The 16671-nt window shown below is 44.1% G+C and overlaps 1 protein-coding gene and 1 long non-coding RNA gene across 8 annotated transcripts; one reads left to right on the top strand and one right to left on the bottom strand.

Moving 5' to 3' along the window:
- The first annotated feature begins 5170 nt into the window (after nucleotides 1-5170).
- LOC111081370 lies at nucleotides 5171-12167 on the top strand. Of its 7 annotated transcripts, none has more exons than XM_022377418.2 (6): nucleotides 5171-6225; nucleotides 8087-8468; nucleotides 8559-8674; nucleotides 8728-9249; nucleotides 10086-10245; nucleotides 10839-11036. In XM_022377418.2, the coding sequence occupies exons 1-6, from the start codon at nucleotides 5881-5883 to the stop codon at nucleotides 10895-10897; spliced, it is 1584 nt and encodes a 527-aa protein (XP_022233110.2). In that variant the 5' UTR covers nucleotides 5171-5880; the 3' UTR covers nucleotides 10898-11036. The 7 variants fall into 7 exon arrangements, with proteins under 7 accessions (XP_022233110.2, XP_022233108.2, XP_022233109.2 ...); XM_022377417.2 differs by lacking the exon at nucleotides 10839-11036 and adding an exon at nucleotides 11285-11454 and having other exon boundaries at nucleotides 5172-6225; XM_041592359.1 differs by lacking the exon at nucleotides 10839-11036 and adding an exon at nucleotides 12089-12167 and having other exon boundaries at nucleotides 5173-6225.
- Nucleotides 11147-16315, bottom strand: LOC121403947. Its single transcript, XR_005967577.1, has 3 exons — nucleotides 15744-16315; nucleotides 11723-12283; nucleotides 11147-11403 (listed from the first exon to the last, which is right to left on the bottom strand). It is a non-coding gene; the product is annotated as an uncharacterized LOC121403947 (long non-coding RNA).
- Between the last annotated feature and the right edge of the window lie 356 nt (nucleotides 16316-16671).

Raw genomic sequence — 16671 nt, 5'->3', positions numbered from 1 at the left:
GAAGCATTGGACAAGATGAATTCCCATTGTCTCTCGTAAACGACGCTACTGAAATTTAAGAGGGGTATATATAGTCATTATAAGCGGTATGTAAAATAAGATGAGAGGGACGATGAAGATGGATCAGAAATGGCTCTAGCAATCTTACAGATTTTGATTAATGTGTAAGCAACATTTAAACAGCCTAGGATAATGATATTAATATGACTATTCCTACATAATGCTTCAGCTGATACTTAGTGGATCACTAACTAACCATACGCTATTCAGCTATTACTACAATAAAAACATCGTTCTAGAACACGCCAATATGGGTTAATCGAGCCTTGTAAATTTATTACGAAATTCCATTATGCACATTCATGCATCTGCATTTTTTTCTTGTGGTGGGCTTTGGCTTATGAATGTTGATAAATATTTCCAATTTAATAAAAGTTTAGTTGGCCACTCTCCGACCAGTTTTTTTTTGCCTGCACTGCTATTGTTGCGTCGAGGAGCACAAAACACTTTTCTGTTTTTTAACGCGAAAGTTTTGTTATGGAAATGCGGCAAGTTTTTGCTACTTTTCCATATTTCTGCTCGTTTCGTTTCCTTTCCTTTTTTTGCACCATGGTGCGAAAGTTTTAAATATGATTTTATTTGTGCTGCGAGTTGCGGGGTTTTTATTTGGTCAGCTTGCAGCTGATTTGGTCTGCGGCAAGGCAAAGTTGTTGCCACGGATTTTTAAAATAAAGTAAACTACATTTTTCTTTCCTTCTTGTCTTTGGCGTGACACCAAGGAAAAAGTTCCAACGCAGCTCCAACGCAGCGACTTAAAGTGAGTGGAGAAACTGCAGAACGGAACCGTTTAAGCACCCCTAAATCATGGCATGTCCTTGTCTGGCTTGCTTCATCCACATATTTTATTCTTTTTTGGCAAGATTTTCTACTTAAATGCATTTGCTGCTGGCTCGTCTGGAGAGGTCCAGCTGTCTGGCCTACCGTCCCTGCTGTGTCTGGCTGGCGCGGAACTTTCACCGTCGCCTCTGCTCTTCCTGGTGCTTTAGTTAAATTATTATAATGATTTACACTGAAGTGGCTGTTGCAACATTTTCCTTTTTTGTGCCCAGACAGCCAGAGATAATGACCTGGTGATCTGACACTTGTTCGTGTCTTTCCAAGATATTTCCACTATTGAAATGTTTGCATCTTTCGCATTCAAGCCTTTTCTTACGAGCCCACAAACTTGATGTCATCTACTCGTTGTACCTCTGTCAAATAATTGCCACTTGGCGGTCAGGCACATGGCCAGGACATCTACATCGGCCGCACTCGTATTTAAAGGTTTCAATTTTCGAGTGCGGGAATTGGCCCCACTTCTGGGCTCTTGATGTCTCTTCCAAGACAATTCAGGGCCTTGTATCTTGGCCACATTCGTCTTGGCCAGTTGTGCTCACAGTGTGAAGGGGCACACTGGCGCAACCCCAAAGTGATTTTATGTTTAATGAAAGGTGACATGTGCCAACAACAGTCAGGGTAGGGTCCGGGCTCGGGCCCTTGCCACATTCCTGGTCGACCGAGCTGAACGCCCGTTGTAGTGTCAGTTCCATTGTTGGCCAGGGCCAGGCATGTGGCTCCTGCGTGTCCCTGTGGTTGCTGTTGCAGCATGTTGTACATTATTATGAACTCGAGTGGTTTTCGAGTGCGGCAACAGTTTGCTGCGGCCAGATGGAAATGTCATAGTTCACCAAATGAAGCAATAATTTTCATTTAAATGTGGCTCTAGAAGGGAATATTTCCAATTATATTTCAGATGCAATATTCTTGACATAATAAGATGGCAAGTTTATGAATTGCAATTCAATCCAAAAATCTGTTATGGTTTATACTCACTCATGTGGCCATTGGTCGCCTGGAGGGGCTAAGTATCAATGCTACCTGTGGCTACTTTCAACGGATACTGCATTAATTAAGCATTTAGTTTATATTTCTATGACAAAAGCAAGCAGCCAGCAAGTCTTATCCCACTGCAAAAGGCTGTTACTCGACCCATTGAATGGGATTTTGCTGACTTAAATTTCGTAATATTAGCCACGTTGTTTCTGCATCCACTGCATCCGTTTCCTATGAAACTTTACTTTGAGCTGAAATTGCAGCTGCATTACTCCCGCTTGGAACTCTCTTCGGTTCGGTTCAAATCTCGGCACACTAATTTATGCTGCTGCTTCGCTCTGCTCCACTCCGGGAACGGCAGCTCACTTAATTTCCAGTGCGATTTTTCTCGGGACTCCCAGCAGCGGGCGGCAGATACAGAGGGTGTGACGGAGAAAGGCGGCGACAAAGTGACAAACAACTAAGCGAAAATCGCGTGCGTGACGCGTGGCAGGGGCATAAAGTTTGTGACACGTTTCCCCAGTTGCATTTTGTTTTTATTTTCACAGCCAGAGCCAGAGCCAGCAGCCGGAGAAGTTCTGGTGCTGCCAAAGAAGCGCTAAGGAGCAAAAAGGTCTGCGCTGCTCTGCTCTGCTCTGCCCCAAATGCCGATGGTGGGCATGATGGCGACACTTTACAGCCGCGTTGCATGCCTTGGGGCGTTATGCAAGTCACGTTAATTTAACCAGCCAACTGTGAAGGAATATCAACAGCAACAGCAACAGAAACAGCAACGAGAACGGGGTGTTGGAAAACTTTTTGCCATTTTCAAAGGGACTTGAAAGGTGGACGAGGCAAATCAAAATGTTCAGCATGCCAGCAGAAATATGTTTGTTTTGTCTTGCTTTCCATACAACTTATGGGGCCGGCCAGCCATACGCCACGTTCTCCCCTCCCCCGTCACCATCGTAGGGCACTCATTAAGCGTGTTTATATAATATAAATTAGCTTAATTTGAAAACATTTTTTGATGCCAAAACTTTGCCCGCCTTCTCAGCCGTCGAGCAAGAAGGGGTGGGGGCAAGAAACTTCTGTCTCAGCTAATTTATATGCCCGTTGGACATTCGCGCGCTGGCCAAAAAGTTGCCGCCAACTTCTTGGTCTTCGTCTCTTGTCTGCTGTCTCCTGTTGCGGGTTAATAAGACGACGACCAACAAATTGCCAACATTACTCTTTCCCCGACTGGTGGGGCGTGGCGTGGGAGATCTAAGAGAGAGAGTTTAGGGCCGCTTGCAAATAGACTTTTGAGTGTTGTACTTGGTTGCGGTCCCGGCAGCTGTCTTGTTGACTCTCCTCTGCGATGGGCCGGTTCAGTCTTCGCAAGTGTCAAAAGCGCAGGCAATTAATTTGGCCTAATTAGACTCTTGGCTGCTTGGCTGACGGACTGACTCTCCGCCCCCGCCCCCGCCCCATACAGCCATCGACTGAGGTTGCAATTTTTGTGGCTTGTCTTAGTCTTAGCCAAATTGAAGCAAAGTTTGTCGAGGCACAAAGGATTTTCGGGCTGTTGAGCGATTTATGGCTTAATGGAAATGACTTATTGTACGTAAAAGTTGCGGCGAATCAAAGTGGGGGGGTGAATGAGCTATGATCTGGGGCTTAAGTTAGAATTTAAGGGAAAGGGAAAGACTATAATTAAATTGGTGCAATGCAAATAAAAATGTCATTAAAACATACAACTTCTGGCTTTATTCTTGGGTGCGCTTGGGTCTCCTTGTAGCCAGTATCGAATGGCACTACATCCTGGCCATCTATCCAAGATCGAGGCAAATATCTTAGCAACAGCAAAGTGTTTCCATTTATCTAGTCAGCTGACCATCGGAAGCAGCATCTTGCAGCAGCAATCCCATTGCTGGCCTCCCACATGCCCACAACTTGAGCGTAACTGTTTCAAATGCCTCCTCGGTGCCAGGCCATAATTTGCTTAACAACTTTTCCCAATAGTTGGCACACTGCTCTCCTTCGCTTGCTTCTTTCCCCTCCTATCCCCTCTGTGACTATCTCTCTCTCTGGGGTCTGTGTTGGCCGGGGGCCAATTTCTTTGGCACCACCGTTCGACACTGGCCGCTTATATAATAATTTTGCAGCATAATTTATGGGCAGAAAAGTTTTCTGTGGCTGCCCAGTCGAACAATTGCCACTATAATGTTGTGGGCCCTTGCATTTTACATTTTATTCCAGCCAAAAAATGTTGGTTGCTCCGTCCAAGCGTAAACTATGCGGTCCAGCCATAGCCATCCGCCTCTCCTATCCGCCGCGGCCATAAATTTCTGCCCTTCCGCTTATCGAAAGCGGGACATGGAAAACAGGACCCGTTTCGGACCGACACCCACCCACACCACACCACACCACACCATTGAATGGCATAACAAACGTCAAATTGATTTTAAATTGCATTCCTCGTTTTGGTATTTGCCTAAGCAAATAGAGAAAATATTTCTATAGCCCTGCAAATGTTTGGCAGCCAAAGAACGAACAGTAATGATTTTACTTAGAATTTAAACTTTGCTTAATATGAAGGCTGAGACAACGGAACAATTATATTGTATTTTAATCTTAAGTTAACTTTTGTCTGCGTTGCTTTAATATATGATAACAAGAGTACAATTTAAATAAAAATCCCATAATTAATGCACAAGCCCCGCGTATTTACTCTGCTATTTAATTGGGGGATTTACTTACACTCGCATTAGCTGTAAAAGTTGCACAAACAGTATCTGACCGATACCTTTGGTTCGCTCACCCATTGTGGCTGATAAGAAGTGCTTATTGGTTTTGAAATCGGAGACGGAGTGTGGCTGTCCGGAGTTTATTGCGGACGCGGCAGCGGATGGAGGTGTTTGTAAACACGATACACGCTGCTCTCTTTGCGAAATATTCTATTGCGGGTATCTGTAAACAAGCAAACAAATGAATGCAAAGATAAAAAACGTGATCATTGAACAGGCAAAACTAAAAGCAAGCAACAACAAATTGTGAGTCACAAAACTACATAGAGTGGGAGATTCAAGTAGGAGAGTAAAAAATACAGATGCTCGGAAAGACAAAAACTTGTCATGTGAGCTAAACAAAAAAAAAACAAACAAAAAACAAACAGAAAATCTAACAAAATGGAATTGTTATATTCGGATGCCGAAGCTTTAGATACTCTGCACATTCATGTCAGATATATTGCAAGAAACGTACACACATACTATATACTCGCTAATATATATATATTCTTTAAACACAGTGCTTGCTGTGGCAGCTATTAATTAGTGATCCAATTAGCAGGGACTACATACTACATTATACTATTAGAATAAATTCTCCTTAATTCTTTTGCTAATATGCGGCTTAAATCATACTATCTTTTGGCTTCAAGGGTATACCAACAGATACTCCAATGAATGAACCTACGAAGAGTGGGAGAGCGAGCGCACTAGATAAAGATTTCGAGAGAAAGCTCCGCTAAAGCTGGCGGCCCGCAACAGGTGAGCGCTCAGTTCTGCTCTTGTGGCCAGAGCTTGCAGTACGCCGAACGGGAGTGGGGAACGCTTGAGAACGGAACACGTCAGAGACCCACCGCCAACACCAGCCTGAGCGCGCCTTTAAGCCAAGCCAAGCTGAGCCGAGCCGAGCCGAGCTTTTGGCTCTGAATAATTTGTGTGCGAGTGTTTTTTGTTGCTGGGTGTGCCGCAGCAGTGCGACGTGAACGGGCGAGCGGCCAACACGTAAGCGGCGCGTTGTGCAGTCTGAACGAAAGTGTGAGAGAAACAGACGACAATAAGCAGCAGTAGCAGCAGCAACTCAGGTGTGAATTGATATTGAGGTTATGTAAGCGTCAGGCCATAAAAACGCGAAAACAAAACGCTGCTGCATTTGCCAGGCCAAGCCAGGCCACACGTTTGTCACTAATTCAAGACACGCGCTTTGCCCCGATCCAGCTCCGCACCCCTCTACCTCCAGCCGGAGAGATTCGCATTCCAAATGGACGACTCCAAGGCGCAGGCGCAGCTGCAGCAGCAGCAAAACCATCCTTTGCAAGATGTGTCCCTAAACGAGAATGATGACGACAAACAGACGCCCAAAAATTGGGTTAAATTCGATGATGAGGCAGAGGGCAGTGAAAAAAATAATAACAGTAACGACAGCGATGCCACACAACAACAAGAACAGCAGCAGCAGCAGCAGCAGCCGCCGCAGCCGCAGCAGCGGCAAAACAAGTTAGCTCTGCCGCCGCCGCCGTCGGTTGTGAGCAGCAACAACAACAGGCGGGCGCGCTCGCGCAGTCCGAATGAGCAATCGACAACAACAACAACAGCACCTGTCCAGGTAAGTAGCTCTCACCGCTCTCTCCGCTCTCTCTCTCTCTTAACTCTTGCTCTCTTGCTCTCTGTATCTCGCTGTCTCATTCGCGTGCGGGTGACCCAAACGCAGCGAAACGCATTCCAATGCACATTTGGCCCTTCTGCCCCTCCTTCACGAACAAACAGAGGCAAACAGGGTTGGTACAGTGAACTCTCTGCATTATAGAATATATCACCACAGAAAATATCAGTTTTAGAAGGGGGCTATAAGTCGTGATATATAGGAAATATATAGGTAGCTTAAATTAATGAATAATAATATAGAAAAGAACAATTAAAGTTTCTCTGTAGCCCAGTGTCTACTGTACTCATACTGTTCCCGCTTAATGGAGTTGTTATGAAAAGTGGTTTTTGTATTTTCGAACTCTCTTTCGAGTCGTTTTTGGGAACGTTTCTCGCATGACAAATGAGGTACTGCCGAGTGAGGTTCAGGCTGAGAAGTTGTAGCTGAGCTCCATCCGGTGATAAACTCTGACTCGATGTAGTCATGATTGTATTGGACACGTCACAGTAGCTGCGTACTTATGTACAAAATTCTGAGAAATTGTTCTGTAAATTTAAACAGACTTACGCCAAAGTTTTATCGATACAATGTCACGTTTCCTTTAGTTCAGTTTCCATTTCAATAATAAATAAATTCTCTCGAAAGTTCTGAACTTTTCTCTTCGCAAATGTTCTACCCCAATACCAGACCCTCTCGCCATAACGAAAGATAAACTCAATTCGTATTCCATTTCCACGAGCGATTGTTAAAAAATGTCACCTTCACCGGTGCTTTTTTGTTTGTTTACTCTACTGTTTCTCCGAAGTAAATATTTAATATTTATATTTGTATAATTTATTTTTTCGCAATTTGCAATTGGAGTCCCTTAACAGCCTGTGGCCCTAAGGTGGTTTCGTGTCACTGTGAAAATTGGCATATAAAACACACACCTAAATATTTAATTGTATTATTATACAATTGTAGCTGACTAAATTATCAAATTTAATTTAAATGGGAAATACGTATGCATGTACTTTGATTGTTGTTTGTTACTGACCTTGAAGTTCTCCATTCAACCATTATCTGCCCGATAGCTTAGGCAATATTTTGTGGTAGATTCCAGCATGAAATTGATTCTATATGCTCGGGGCACGACTCATTGCAATTGGTCCGGACTATTATCTAAACTTATATCAATGTTTGTGGATCCACTGGATGCTGCTGTCTCTTGGGTGGTTCACAGGGCCTTAACTTGTTTACCTAAGCTTATCAGACTTTCGTAGTTTGTTTTTGAAACCGACCGCATAAATATAAATGTTAAAAAATATGTGTACCAAAAATTATCTGTGTTATCGGAAGAGATAAAAACTACAGATGCCGGCAATTCCAATTATACACAGAGATAAATATCAAACGATTCCGAGAGTTTGGAAGTTTTGCTATTGCAAAACTCTTATGAGAGATTTATATTACATACGTGTATGGGTACAAGCAAAAACTGAAAAATTTAGCTGTGCAGCTGTTCAGCTGCTGGCCCCCTTCTGAAGTCAGCGGATTGGATTGCCTTCGCAAAGCTATTTAAGGGGCCGTGGAGCTCTCTAACGCGTACGTGCAAATTGAACAATTATTTTCATTGCAATTTGTGTCCAGATTTATATGTAGATACCTTTTTTGAGCGATTCTCTTGGCCCTGCAGTGCTTAAAAAGTAAAATCAAAAATCAATAAAATTGATTTTCTTTTGCCCATTTGCATAATTTTCTTTGCCGGCTGGCCACAGGCTGACCCAATGACGTTCAAAGGCCAAGAGCACTATTAACCCATTGTTGTTGCCCATTTTCCCAGCGCCCAGCCGTTTCCTCGACAACAGCTGCGGCTCCAGCCCCAGTCTCGGCAGCAGCCTCGTCGCCGGATGTGGCGCCCGCTGTTCTGACAACTGAGAGTACGCACGTTAATCTGAATGCATCCGGCAGTGGCATTGTCAGCGGCAACGCTGCCAGCGGAGCGAGAGCCTCCAGCCCGGCCCGACACCCCCAGCAGCTAATAAACCAAAAAGCAACGGTAGCCTCAACATCCTCCGTCCAGGCGGCAGCCTCCTCCTCCGGCCTCCACAACGGCAATGGGGCCCATGGCATCAGCGGCAGCAGCGGCAGCAGCAGACCCATGGATCAGGGCTCCGGCATGCGCACAATTGAACTGTCAACGGGTCGAATCCGTGAGGGATTTGGTAAGTACCCGGCGATGATAGTCGAGTCCATTGCATGGTTTCTGAGGCGGTACACCAACGTCTATTTATGTCTTCAATGATATTCCACAGCGAATGGCGATGTGATTGTCACCCTGCTGCCGGCCAACACCAAATGGCCTTGGATTACGCCCGCAATATTTCGCCCGGAGCTGGTGCCGGAGGAGCTGATGGCCCAGGGTCTGACGGTAAGCAAAGTCAATTGCAAAATGATCCATCATCTAATGTCTCACGATCACAGCTCACCGTGGAGGACTATGTGAATGCGATGGAGACGCTGGTGAATGATTACCGCTTCACCGTGTACAACATTTGCTACAAGCGCATCCTCGTCTGCTGGATCCTGTTCGCCTTCACCGTGCTGCTGGCACTGCTGTTCTCGGGCCTGCAGGGCGTTGCCCTGTTCGCGCTGGGCGTCGGCTGGCTCTTCTTGAATGCGGCGGCCATATTCCTGTGCATGTGGGTGAAACTGCGCCTGTCGCGCGGCCTGGAGAAGTGTCTGGCCCGGGTGAACAAGCAGCTGATGCGGCACAAGATACTCCTCGTGCTGGACGACCGAGGCCGCATCTCCTGCCACAAGGTCAACCTCTGCTTCATGTACTTCGATGCCACGCAGTGCGTGAGCTTCCTCAACGAGTTCCTGGAGCATACGGAGCAGAACGGCGGCGAGGCCATCAAGGCCGGTTGGGAGGCCAAGCTGGACATTGATCTGAACGATATTGTCATCCAGGGCAGTCAGCCAGTGAGGATGCCGCGCAAGCAGGTGAGCGTTTGAGCTGTTTTCATTCCATTCAGTTGGTGGTGAATTTTTAAATGCACATTCCGGTAGTTGTTGCTTCCTTCATCATCATCTCCCGAATCTCTCGATAACAGCCACCTCTCTGTCTGTCTTTCTCTCGCTGTCACTCATGCACCTCACCAATTATTAACTGCTCTCTCTAGGCCTTTGCCCAGGAGCTCTTCCTTAGCTATCTGCAGCGATGGGGCAAGGATTTTCTGCGTCGTCGTCTCGATTGGACGGTCCAGGAGGCGGGAGTCCACGAAACGCCCAGGCACCTGCAGTCGTCCATCTGCCCCTGTCAGTATGAGGAGGAATTGTTGCGTAATAAAATCAAAATCAGCCTGCAGCATCGCCATTGCTGTGGCATCAACTGCATGGGCTGCTGGCTTTGAAACAGCCAGCGGAAGCGTAAGCGGAAGAGGCGGCATCTCTGATTTGTACACACAAGAATTGTAATTTTCCGTGTTTTGATTAGCGTGAACGAATTAAATTGCAGAATTGCAAAACAAAAGAACATGAAGTTTGTGTCATTGCATTGTATTTTTAAGCAATTCATTTGATATGATTTGATTTGATATGATTTGATTTCGTTTCTGTTTCAGTTTCAGTTTCTATTTTTCGTTTAATTAATATTGCAGCCCGAAAGTATGCAGCACATTTCTGTTATTGCATATTACTAATCCGCACTGCCATACCCTCCACCACTCCAGTTGCTAACCCACTCGACCTTCATCCCATCCCCAGCTATCTCTCACCTCAATATCTGTTTACTCTTCTTGTGTTTCTCATATCCCGATCTAACCCTGATCTCTCTGTAGGAGCGCGGCCTGCAGCTGTTCCTGCGCTACGGCTCCCGCTGGGGCATGGAGGCGTTGAGGGGCCTGGTGGACGTCACGCCCCTGGAGCCGGGCCGCCACTGCGGCCAGTTTCAGTGCCCCTGCCAGTACATCAAAGAGCATTTGCAGTGCAAACCGCGAGGCAAGTTCAAGTGTTGCAATTTCGTCCATTGGGTGTTGGCATCTGAGCGCTACGATAGTTAAAGTCTTTTGTATTAGTGAATGTTTGTTTGCTGTCTGTCCATTGCTGTACATTTATCTGCCATTGTGCCGTAACTAAAGAATTTATCGTGTGCTACGTTTGCTACGCGAGGCCATGCTAGAGGCTTTGTCTAAACCCGTGAATTTATTTTTGTTTTTAATCGGTCATGTTATTATTTTTGGAATGAACACATATACATACATGTACATATATATTTCTAAAGGTTAAGATCAGAAAATACCAACAAGCTACCAAAACATACATGCCCCTGCATCTGTATGCCAGTGAATGAGGCTAAAAATAATTTCAATATATAAATAAATTCTCTCTCGTTTCAGATGTTAGCCCATAAGGCTTCGTTAATGTTTTTGTAGTTTTTGGTATATGTTTTGACGCAATCTTAATACCACTTAATCCCTCCCTAACTCCCACCTAAAACCCAACTTTATATGTGTACAAAATTAACTCGAATGTTTTCTAAATTTGTTGTTTAAACATGTTTCTTTGATGCCTGCCAATTTGACACGAAACAGTCGCCATTAACAGCATTGGTCAAGTAGTTTGGACACGATTCCCCCTGTTTGGTGGCTAAATGTTGAGCGGGTGTTTTGGCCCAGATACCACAAATACCTTGACCATGACCCACAACACACACACCCACACACAAACAGTCTCGATTATGAACAAAAACTAAGCCGTTTCGATATTATTATTTCAACAAAATTATATCTAATGTTTACTGAATGCAAAACGAATGAATTTCTTATTAACATAAGCACTGTGAAGATTTTCTTTCCATTTATACTATATACTATATACTCTACTTACTTACTATATTTTGTTGGTGTCATGAATAAATGTGAAATATATGTAAAATGTATATACTTACTGTTGATCAGTCTTTTATTAATTAACACTCTCGTACGTATGCGTATTACTGATTCCACATGTCTCCTCTCTCATTGAACGCCTCTTACAGGTTATCCATGTGGGTGCATTGTCTATGGTTCGGATCCAAGTTTTCAGTATCGTTACTAGAACTGTTGTGCCTCATTTTAATATTTAACCCCTCAGTCGGGACTTGTTTGTGTTCGAAGCCTGCAATTTACGTACATATATTAATGTTTCATGTATACTCAATAAATAAAAGCACATTCTTCAGCATTTTAAGTTTTACTTTAATAGAACATTGGAAAGACTTTCAAGAGAGTCGAATGTGCTCTTCTGCCAGCAAAATAAAATACAAAATTAATTTGGGTGAACAAGAAAAAACTGTTGCCGTGCTTGGACAGCATAAAACTATGCACGGGTACAGTGCGTTTCGAAAATATAAGACAACGAGTCAACAAATCTTATTATGAGCGAACTCTACAAGTCCATTGCAGAATGAATAATACCTGTTAGCTATGAAACGTACTGTAGTTTTATATATGTATGTTCCATATGGTCCGGTGCTTCCTGACTCTCCATTTGTTTTTTTTTTTCGGGGGCTGTTGTGGGGCATGTGCCAGTTTAACTATTATTGCATTATTTTTTATTGCATAATTCAACTTAATGTTTTGCCGCATTTTAGCCACATTCACGTTCCACAAACTGTGGCTGTGGCGAAAAGTTTGCTGTGGTCCGTGCCTGTGCGTCGCCCATTTTGTGTTGCATGTGTAATGAGTCATTAACACGGTGCAGCATTTTGGGGAATTCCACACCATTCATTGCATTTTCCATTTTGGTGCATGTGAACCACTTAAATGCCTTAAATTTAATATCATTTCTGCATTCAAATTAGCTGGCAGACGTTTGTATCTATGCTGATGGCCAATGCAGCTATTATTATATTACGTATGTACATATATCTGTTGAAGAGCTGCAACTATCTTCTTGTGGGTAAGTATAATCGTATTCTGGCACTTTGATTTGATTTCCCATTCCGTTCAGCATGCCTGCCACTGCTGCTGCTGTTGCTGCTGCTGCCTTTCCAAACCTGCGAAAAAACACACAACAGAATTAAAAACAAAACACGATTTCACGCTCCAATAAAACAAATTCAAACTCTTGGGGCAGGCGGGCAGGCAGGCAGTCAGCGTGTGGCAAGAATGCGCCATTAAATTTTCACCAAACTTCGTCGAACTCGAGCAACTCGTTAGTCCAACTGCACTCCAATCGACAACGAGTCAAACGAGGTGCAACCATTGCCAAAGGCAGTGCCCCACCAGAGGCGCGTAAACTAATCGCAAACAAACAAACATACACAATCACCCATACTACACCCACCCCCCACCCCCACCACATACAATCATTACACTCATTCCCAAACCAAACCAAACCAAACCAAATTCGAGGCTCATCAAAGTTTTTCCTTCTCTACTGCTGCTGCTGCTGCTGCTGCATTTTTCGGAAATTCAATTCATTTGTGTAATTTTCATTTGAATTACAGCCATCAAAAGTGCCAGAGTTCGTGGGAGAGAGAGAGAGAGAGAGGGGAGGCTGGCATGCCTGTGGGCGTGGCAAGCGCTGATGGCCCGCACTTTGTGCATTTCATTGCAACGGAAAATGCGAGCACTGGTTTCCCTAACCAGAGGAAATTGTTTGATTGGATTGTAAATAGAAAAATTCCCTCCTTTCTTTTAGCTGATGTGCAGCAACAAATTTTAACTGGAACATCCCACATGTATAATCGTTTTCTTAGATTTAATTTTAAAATAAATAAATTAGATTGGATTCTTACTCAACATATCTAAGACATCTATTTGGGTCTCCTATAATACGTAGAAGTAATTTTGTATAAAGTGTAAAGTTATCACACTCAACTGCAACGAAATGCATGTATATTTAACCCAATTAGATATCTGAAAAATCTTCTGCTTAAACGAAGGAAATACCAAAATATTCACAAACTCAAGTGAAAATCACATTAAATATTTTGCCCATATTATGGGCTAGAAAGTGTATCCAAATAATCAGCAATTTATTTTGTGTGATTCCCTAAAATCGTTGTTATTTGTTGTATTTATTTTTTGCTGCTGTCGACGCTGCCGCCGTCGTTTTTGCATTTATTTTGCGGCTAAAACTTTAATTGAGTTTTAAACCATTTTCCTGGTTGGCCTCTAGCTCCGCCTCCAACCCATCCCCATCCGGATTGTTTATGTGGTATTTTTTTTTCCAGAGCACCGCCTGGCCGGGAATGGAGCTTGCAGCTTGAAGGTAGCCAATGGCCTGGACTGGCCCGTCCTAGTACTGGTCCTGGTCCCAGCCTGTGAGTGATGAGTTTTCGAGCAAATGTTTTTCTTGTTATTTTGTGTGTTTCGTTGCTTCTCTTTTCAGCCTCTATGTGGGAATCTGTGAAGCTTTCGGTGCTCTGCCTACACTTTAATTTTTTTTCGCTATGTTTTCTCTCTTGTTTTGTTTTTTTTTTTTTAGTTTTGTGTTAGTTTCAGTTTTATGCTCGCATTGCATTTTAAGTGCACAATTTTTTGTTATTTCCACGGCTCTCGGGGAGCGCAGGCCTCCTTACAGTGTCGGCAGAATAAATGATCGTAATAAATATATGAAAATATACTGTACAGTGGATTGCTTAATTCATAATATTGTTCTTCTGTCCCATACATCGGCTGCCAGCTATATAATTTACAATGACACTGTTAAGAGGAGGACATTTCGGCAGGAAGAACGGGTTGAAAATTGTTATATAAAGAGCAACCGAATAGCATTCGAGTAGACAATAATAATAATAAATGTATATATACATTTAGCAAATCCCCTATTAATCATTATTTTATTGCCAGCGAAACGATCTTGAATGTCCATTTGTTATCAGATACTTAAGGGCCAACCAGTATGCAAACCATTAGCGAATGCGGCATTCGCCACCGCATTTGCAACACCTTTATGCCACACAGACACACATACATATACACACACACACACACACACACACACACACACACACACACACGCATGCAGTTACACCTCTAATAAATATGGCATTAAATCCTTTTTAACAACAGGCAGCAGCGAGACAGCAAATACGGGACCACAGACCATCTATCATCATAAAAATAAACCGGACAGAGACCAACAGGAACAGGAACAGGAACAGGAACGTGCTGTCTGCCCCTCTCGAGCAGCTATAAAACATTAAACATGGAATCGTAGCAGGATCGCGGCTGGGAGGAGACCAGAGCTGGGACTGGGAGTCCTGGTACACGGGTGCTACCAGGGAAGGGGGTGCACGGGTGTTAGCTCCCTTGGCCACAATCAACATCATTAACGCGTGCTCTAAAAGCCATTTATTTAGTGGCCAATGCAGACAGGACGAGCCATGTTAAAAATTCTCAAAGGCTCGAAGCGACAGCACCGAGTGTGGGAAACTATAAATTTAACGCTTTTAGCATAATTGCTGGCGCATGTGCGTGTCGGCCCAAAAGACGAATGGACGACGCTTAAGCGTTATGATAAGTGGCCGCCAAAGGATACAAGCGTCAACACTGGCGAACGCTAAGTTATGCCCTCCATCCGGCCATTACTCGTCCGAGTCCTCAGCGCTCAGTCCCCGTGTTGGTTTTCCACTCATATTACTTGGTCTAGGATGACGATGGCAATTACCACCATCCTCCGCTCGCAAAAAGCCCCCACTGCCTGCCAGACCTTTATCAAAATATTTTGCAGCTTAATAAGCTTGCGCGGGACTGACTGAGCTGCTGTTGTTTAACCCTTTTAGGACAACAAACACTTGGGAGGGAAGGAGCACCAACATTGAATATTTATCGTTTGTCTAATCGAGACAAATCAGGTCAGGAAGGCAGGCAAGACGAGTTCAATGGGGCGTATGCGTGATTTATGCGTTTCACATCCGTCGTAATTGCCTCAACTATGCGTGCACGCCCAATGTAAATTGACATCCCTCAAAGAAGATGTATGTGCAAAGGAATTACTAAGAAAGCACATATATTTCTTAGCTCTAGGGATAGGGAAAATAAAACGCAAGCCAGTTGAGTGAATTGGCCGTGCAAATTCCGCCAAATGCACAGCACCCTAAACTAAGTTATTTACAATCGAAAGAGTAAATCCATTTCAATGAAGCCGACTAATCTGCCTGGCTTCTCCTCCTAATATCGTTACTGATTTCGCTTTCAATTACACTTAACAAAATAAATAAATTCCAAAATAGGTAAAGTTCTATTTCCGTTCGTATTTACCCTCCTTTTGCACTCTGTCTCTTCTCTCATGTGTTCTCCTGCGCTTGACACTCTTTAATTGTTTTTGATAAGAGCGACTGCAAAAGTTAAATTACATTTGGCAGCCCCTACTTTCGTTTGTCAACCGAGCGTTGCTATGCAGAAGTACGACTGCCGATCCCAGAGTTCATGGCGATATGCGATTTGCTGGGAAAGCATAAGATATCCAGCAAGATAAAAGTTTCACTGCCTTTTAGCCTCACTTACCTAGATGGAAACCAGGCCGGACCTGCACTCTGCTGGGGCCAACAAGTGAACAGCCAGAAAGACAACACAATCCCATCTCATCCAGAGACACGCGCATAGAAAGATGTCGTATGCATTTGTTGGCCCTCTTGGCGCACTCGTGCTCTCCCCTTGTGTTGACGCAGATTTAATTACAATGTTGGCGCCTGCATTCACGTTTATTCCACTTGTCACTCGGGATCCTCACGAGCCTCCGTTGTTATTGCTGCATGTGCAAACAGCCACCCGCCCCACGTCCAGGTCTGGCTGACATGGAGATGATGATGCTGCTGGGGCACTTGGGGTTGCTGGCTGCCTCCTGGCGTGGAATAGTAGCTGATGCTTTTGTTTAACAACAAATACTCAGAGCGCTGAGCAGCCCCACATACTCGTATGGCCCTCTGCACCGCTGCTCTAGGTCTGGTCTGGTCTCGTCGGTTGCTACTTTTATGCACTTTTACAAATTGAATTTTCCACTTGCATACGTCCCCAGAATCGTTTCACACACACATAAAAAGGCCGTGTGCAAAACAAAAAGGGCAAGGCGAGTAACGCTGCTGGATTCCCCCGTTCGGTTTGTTTCTGACACCTATTTTGTCGGCCCTTCTTTTTTATGTGAACTTTAACTTTGGCTTTTTCTTATATCTGGTAATCGAAGATATAATACCTAGAAGGCAGCGTTTCCGATTCCCTCTTATGGGGATAACCAACACTAAACAATAAATATACTCGTATGTATGTAGAACAAGCCGACATGTCTTCCTTTTACAATGCTTCCCGTTCAACTACTAATTGCGTGGAAATTTCGCTCATTTCCACTCGACGGCTTTTCAATGGCAGCCGCAACAATTTCCACACAACTGAGGCAGCAAAAACTGCAACTGGTTTTCTATAAGCGTGCCACAACAAA

This window comes from Drosophila obscura, unplaced genomic scaffold, assembly GCF_018151105.1.
Source record: "Drosophila obscura isolate BZ-5 IFL unplaced genomic scaffold, ASM1815110v1 contig_179, whole genome shotgun sequence".
NCBI lineage: Eukaryota > Metazoa > Arthropoda > Insecta > Diptera > Drosophilidae > Drosophila > Drosophila obscura.
This window is presented reverse-complemented; position numbering and strand designations above follow the sequence as displayed.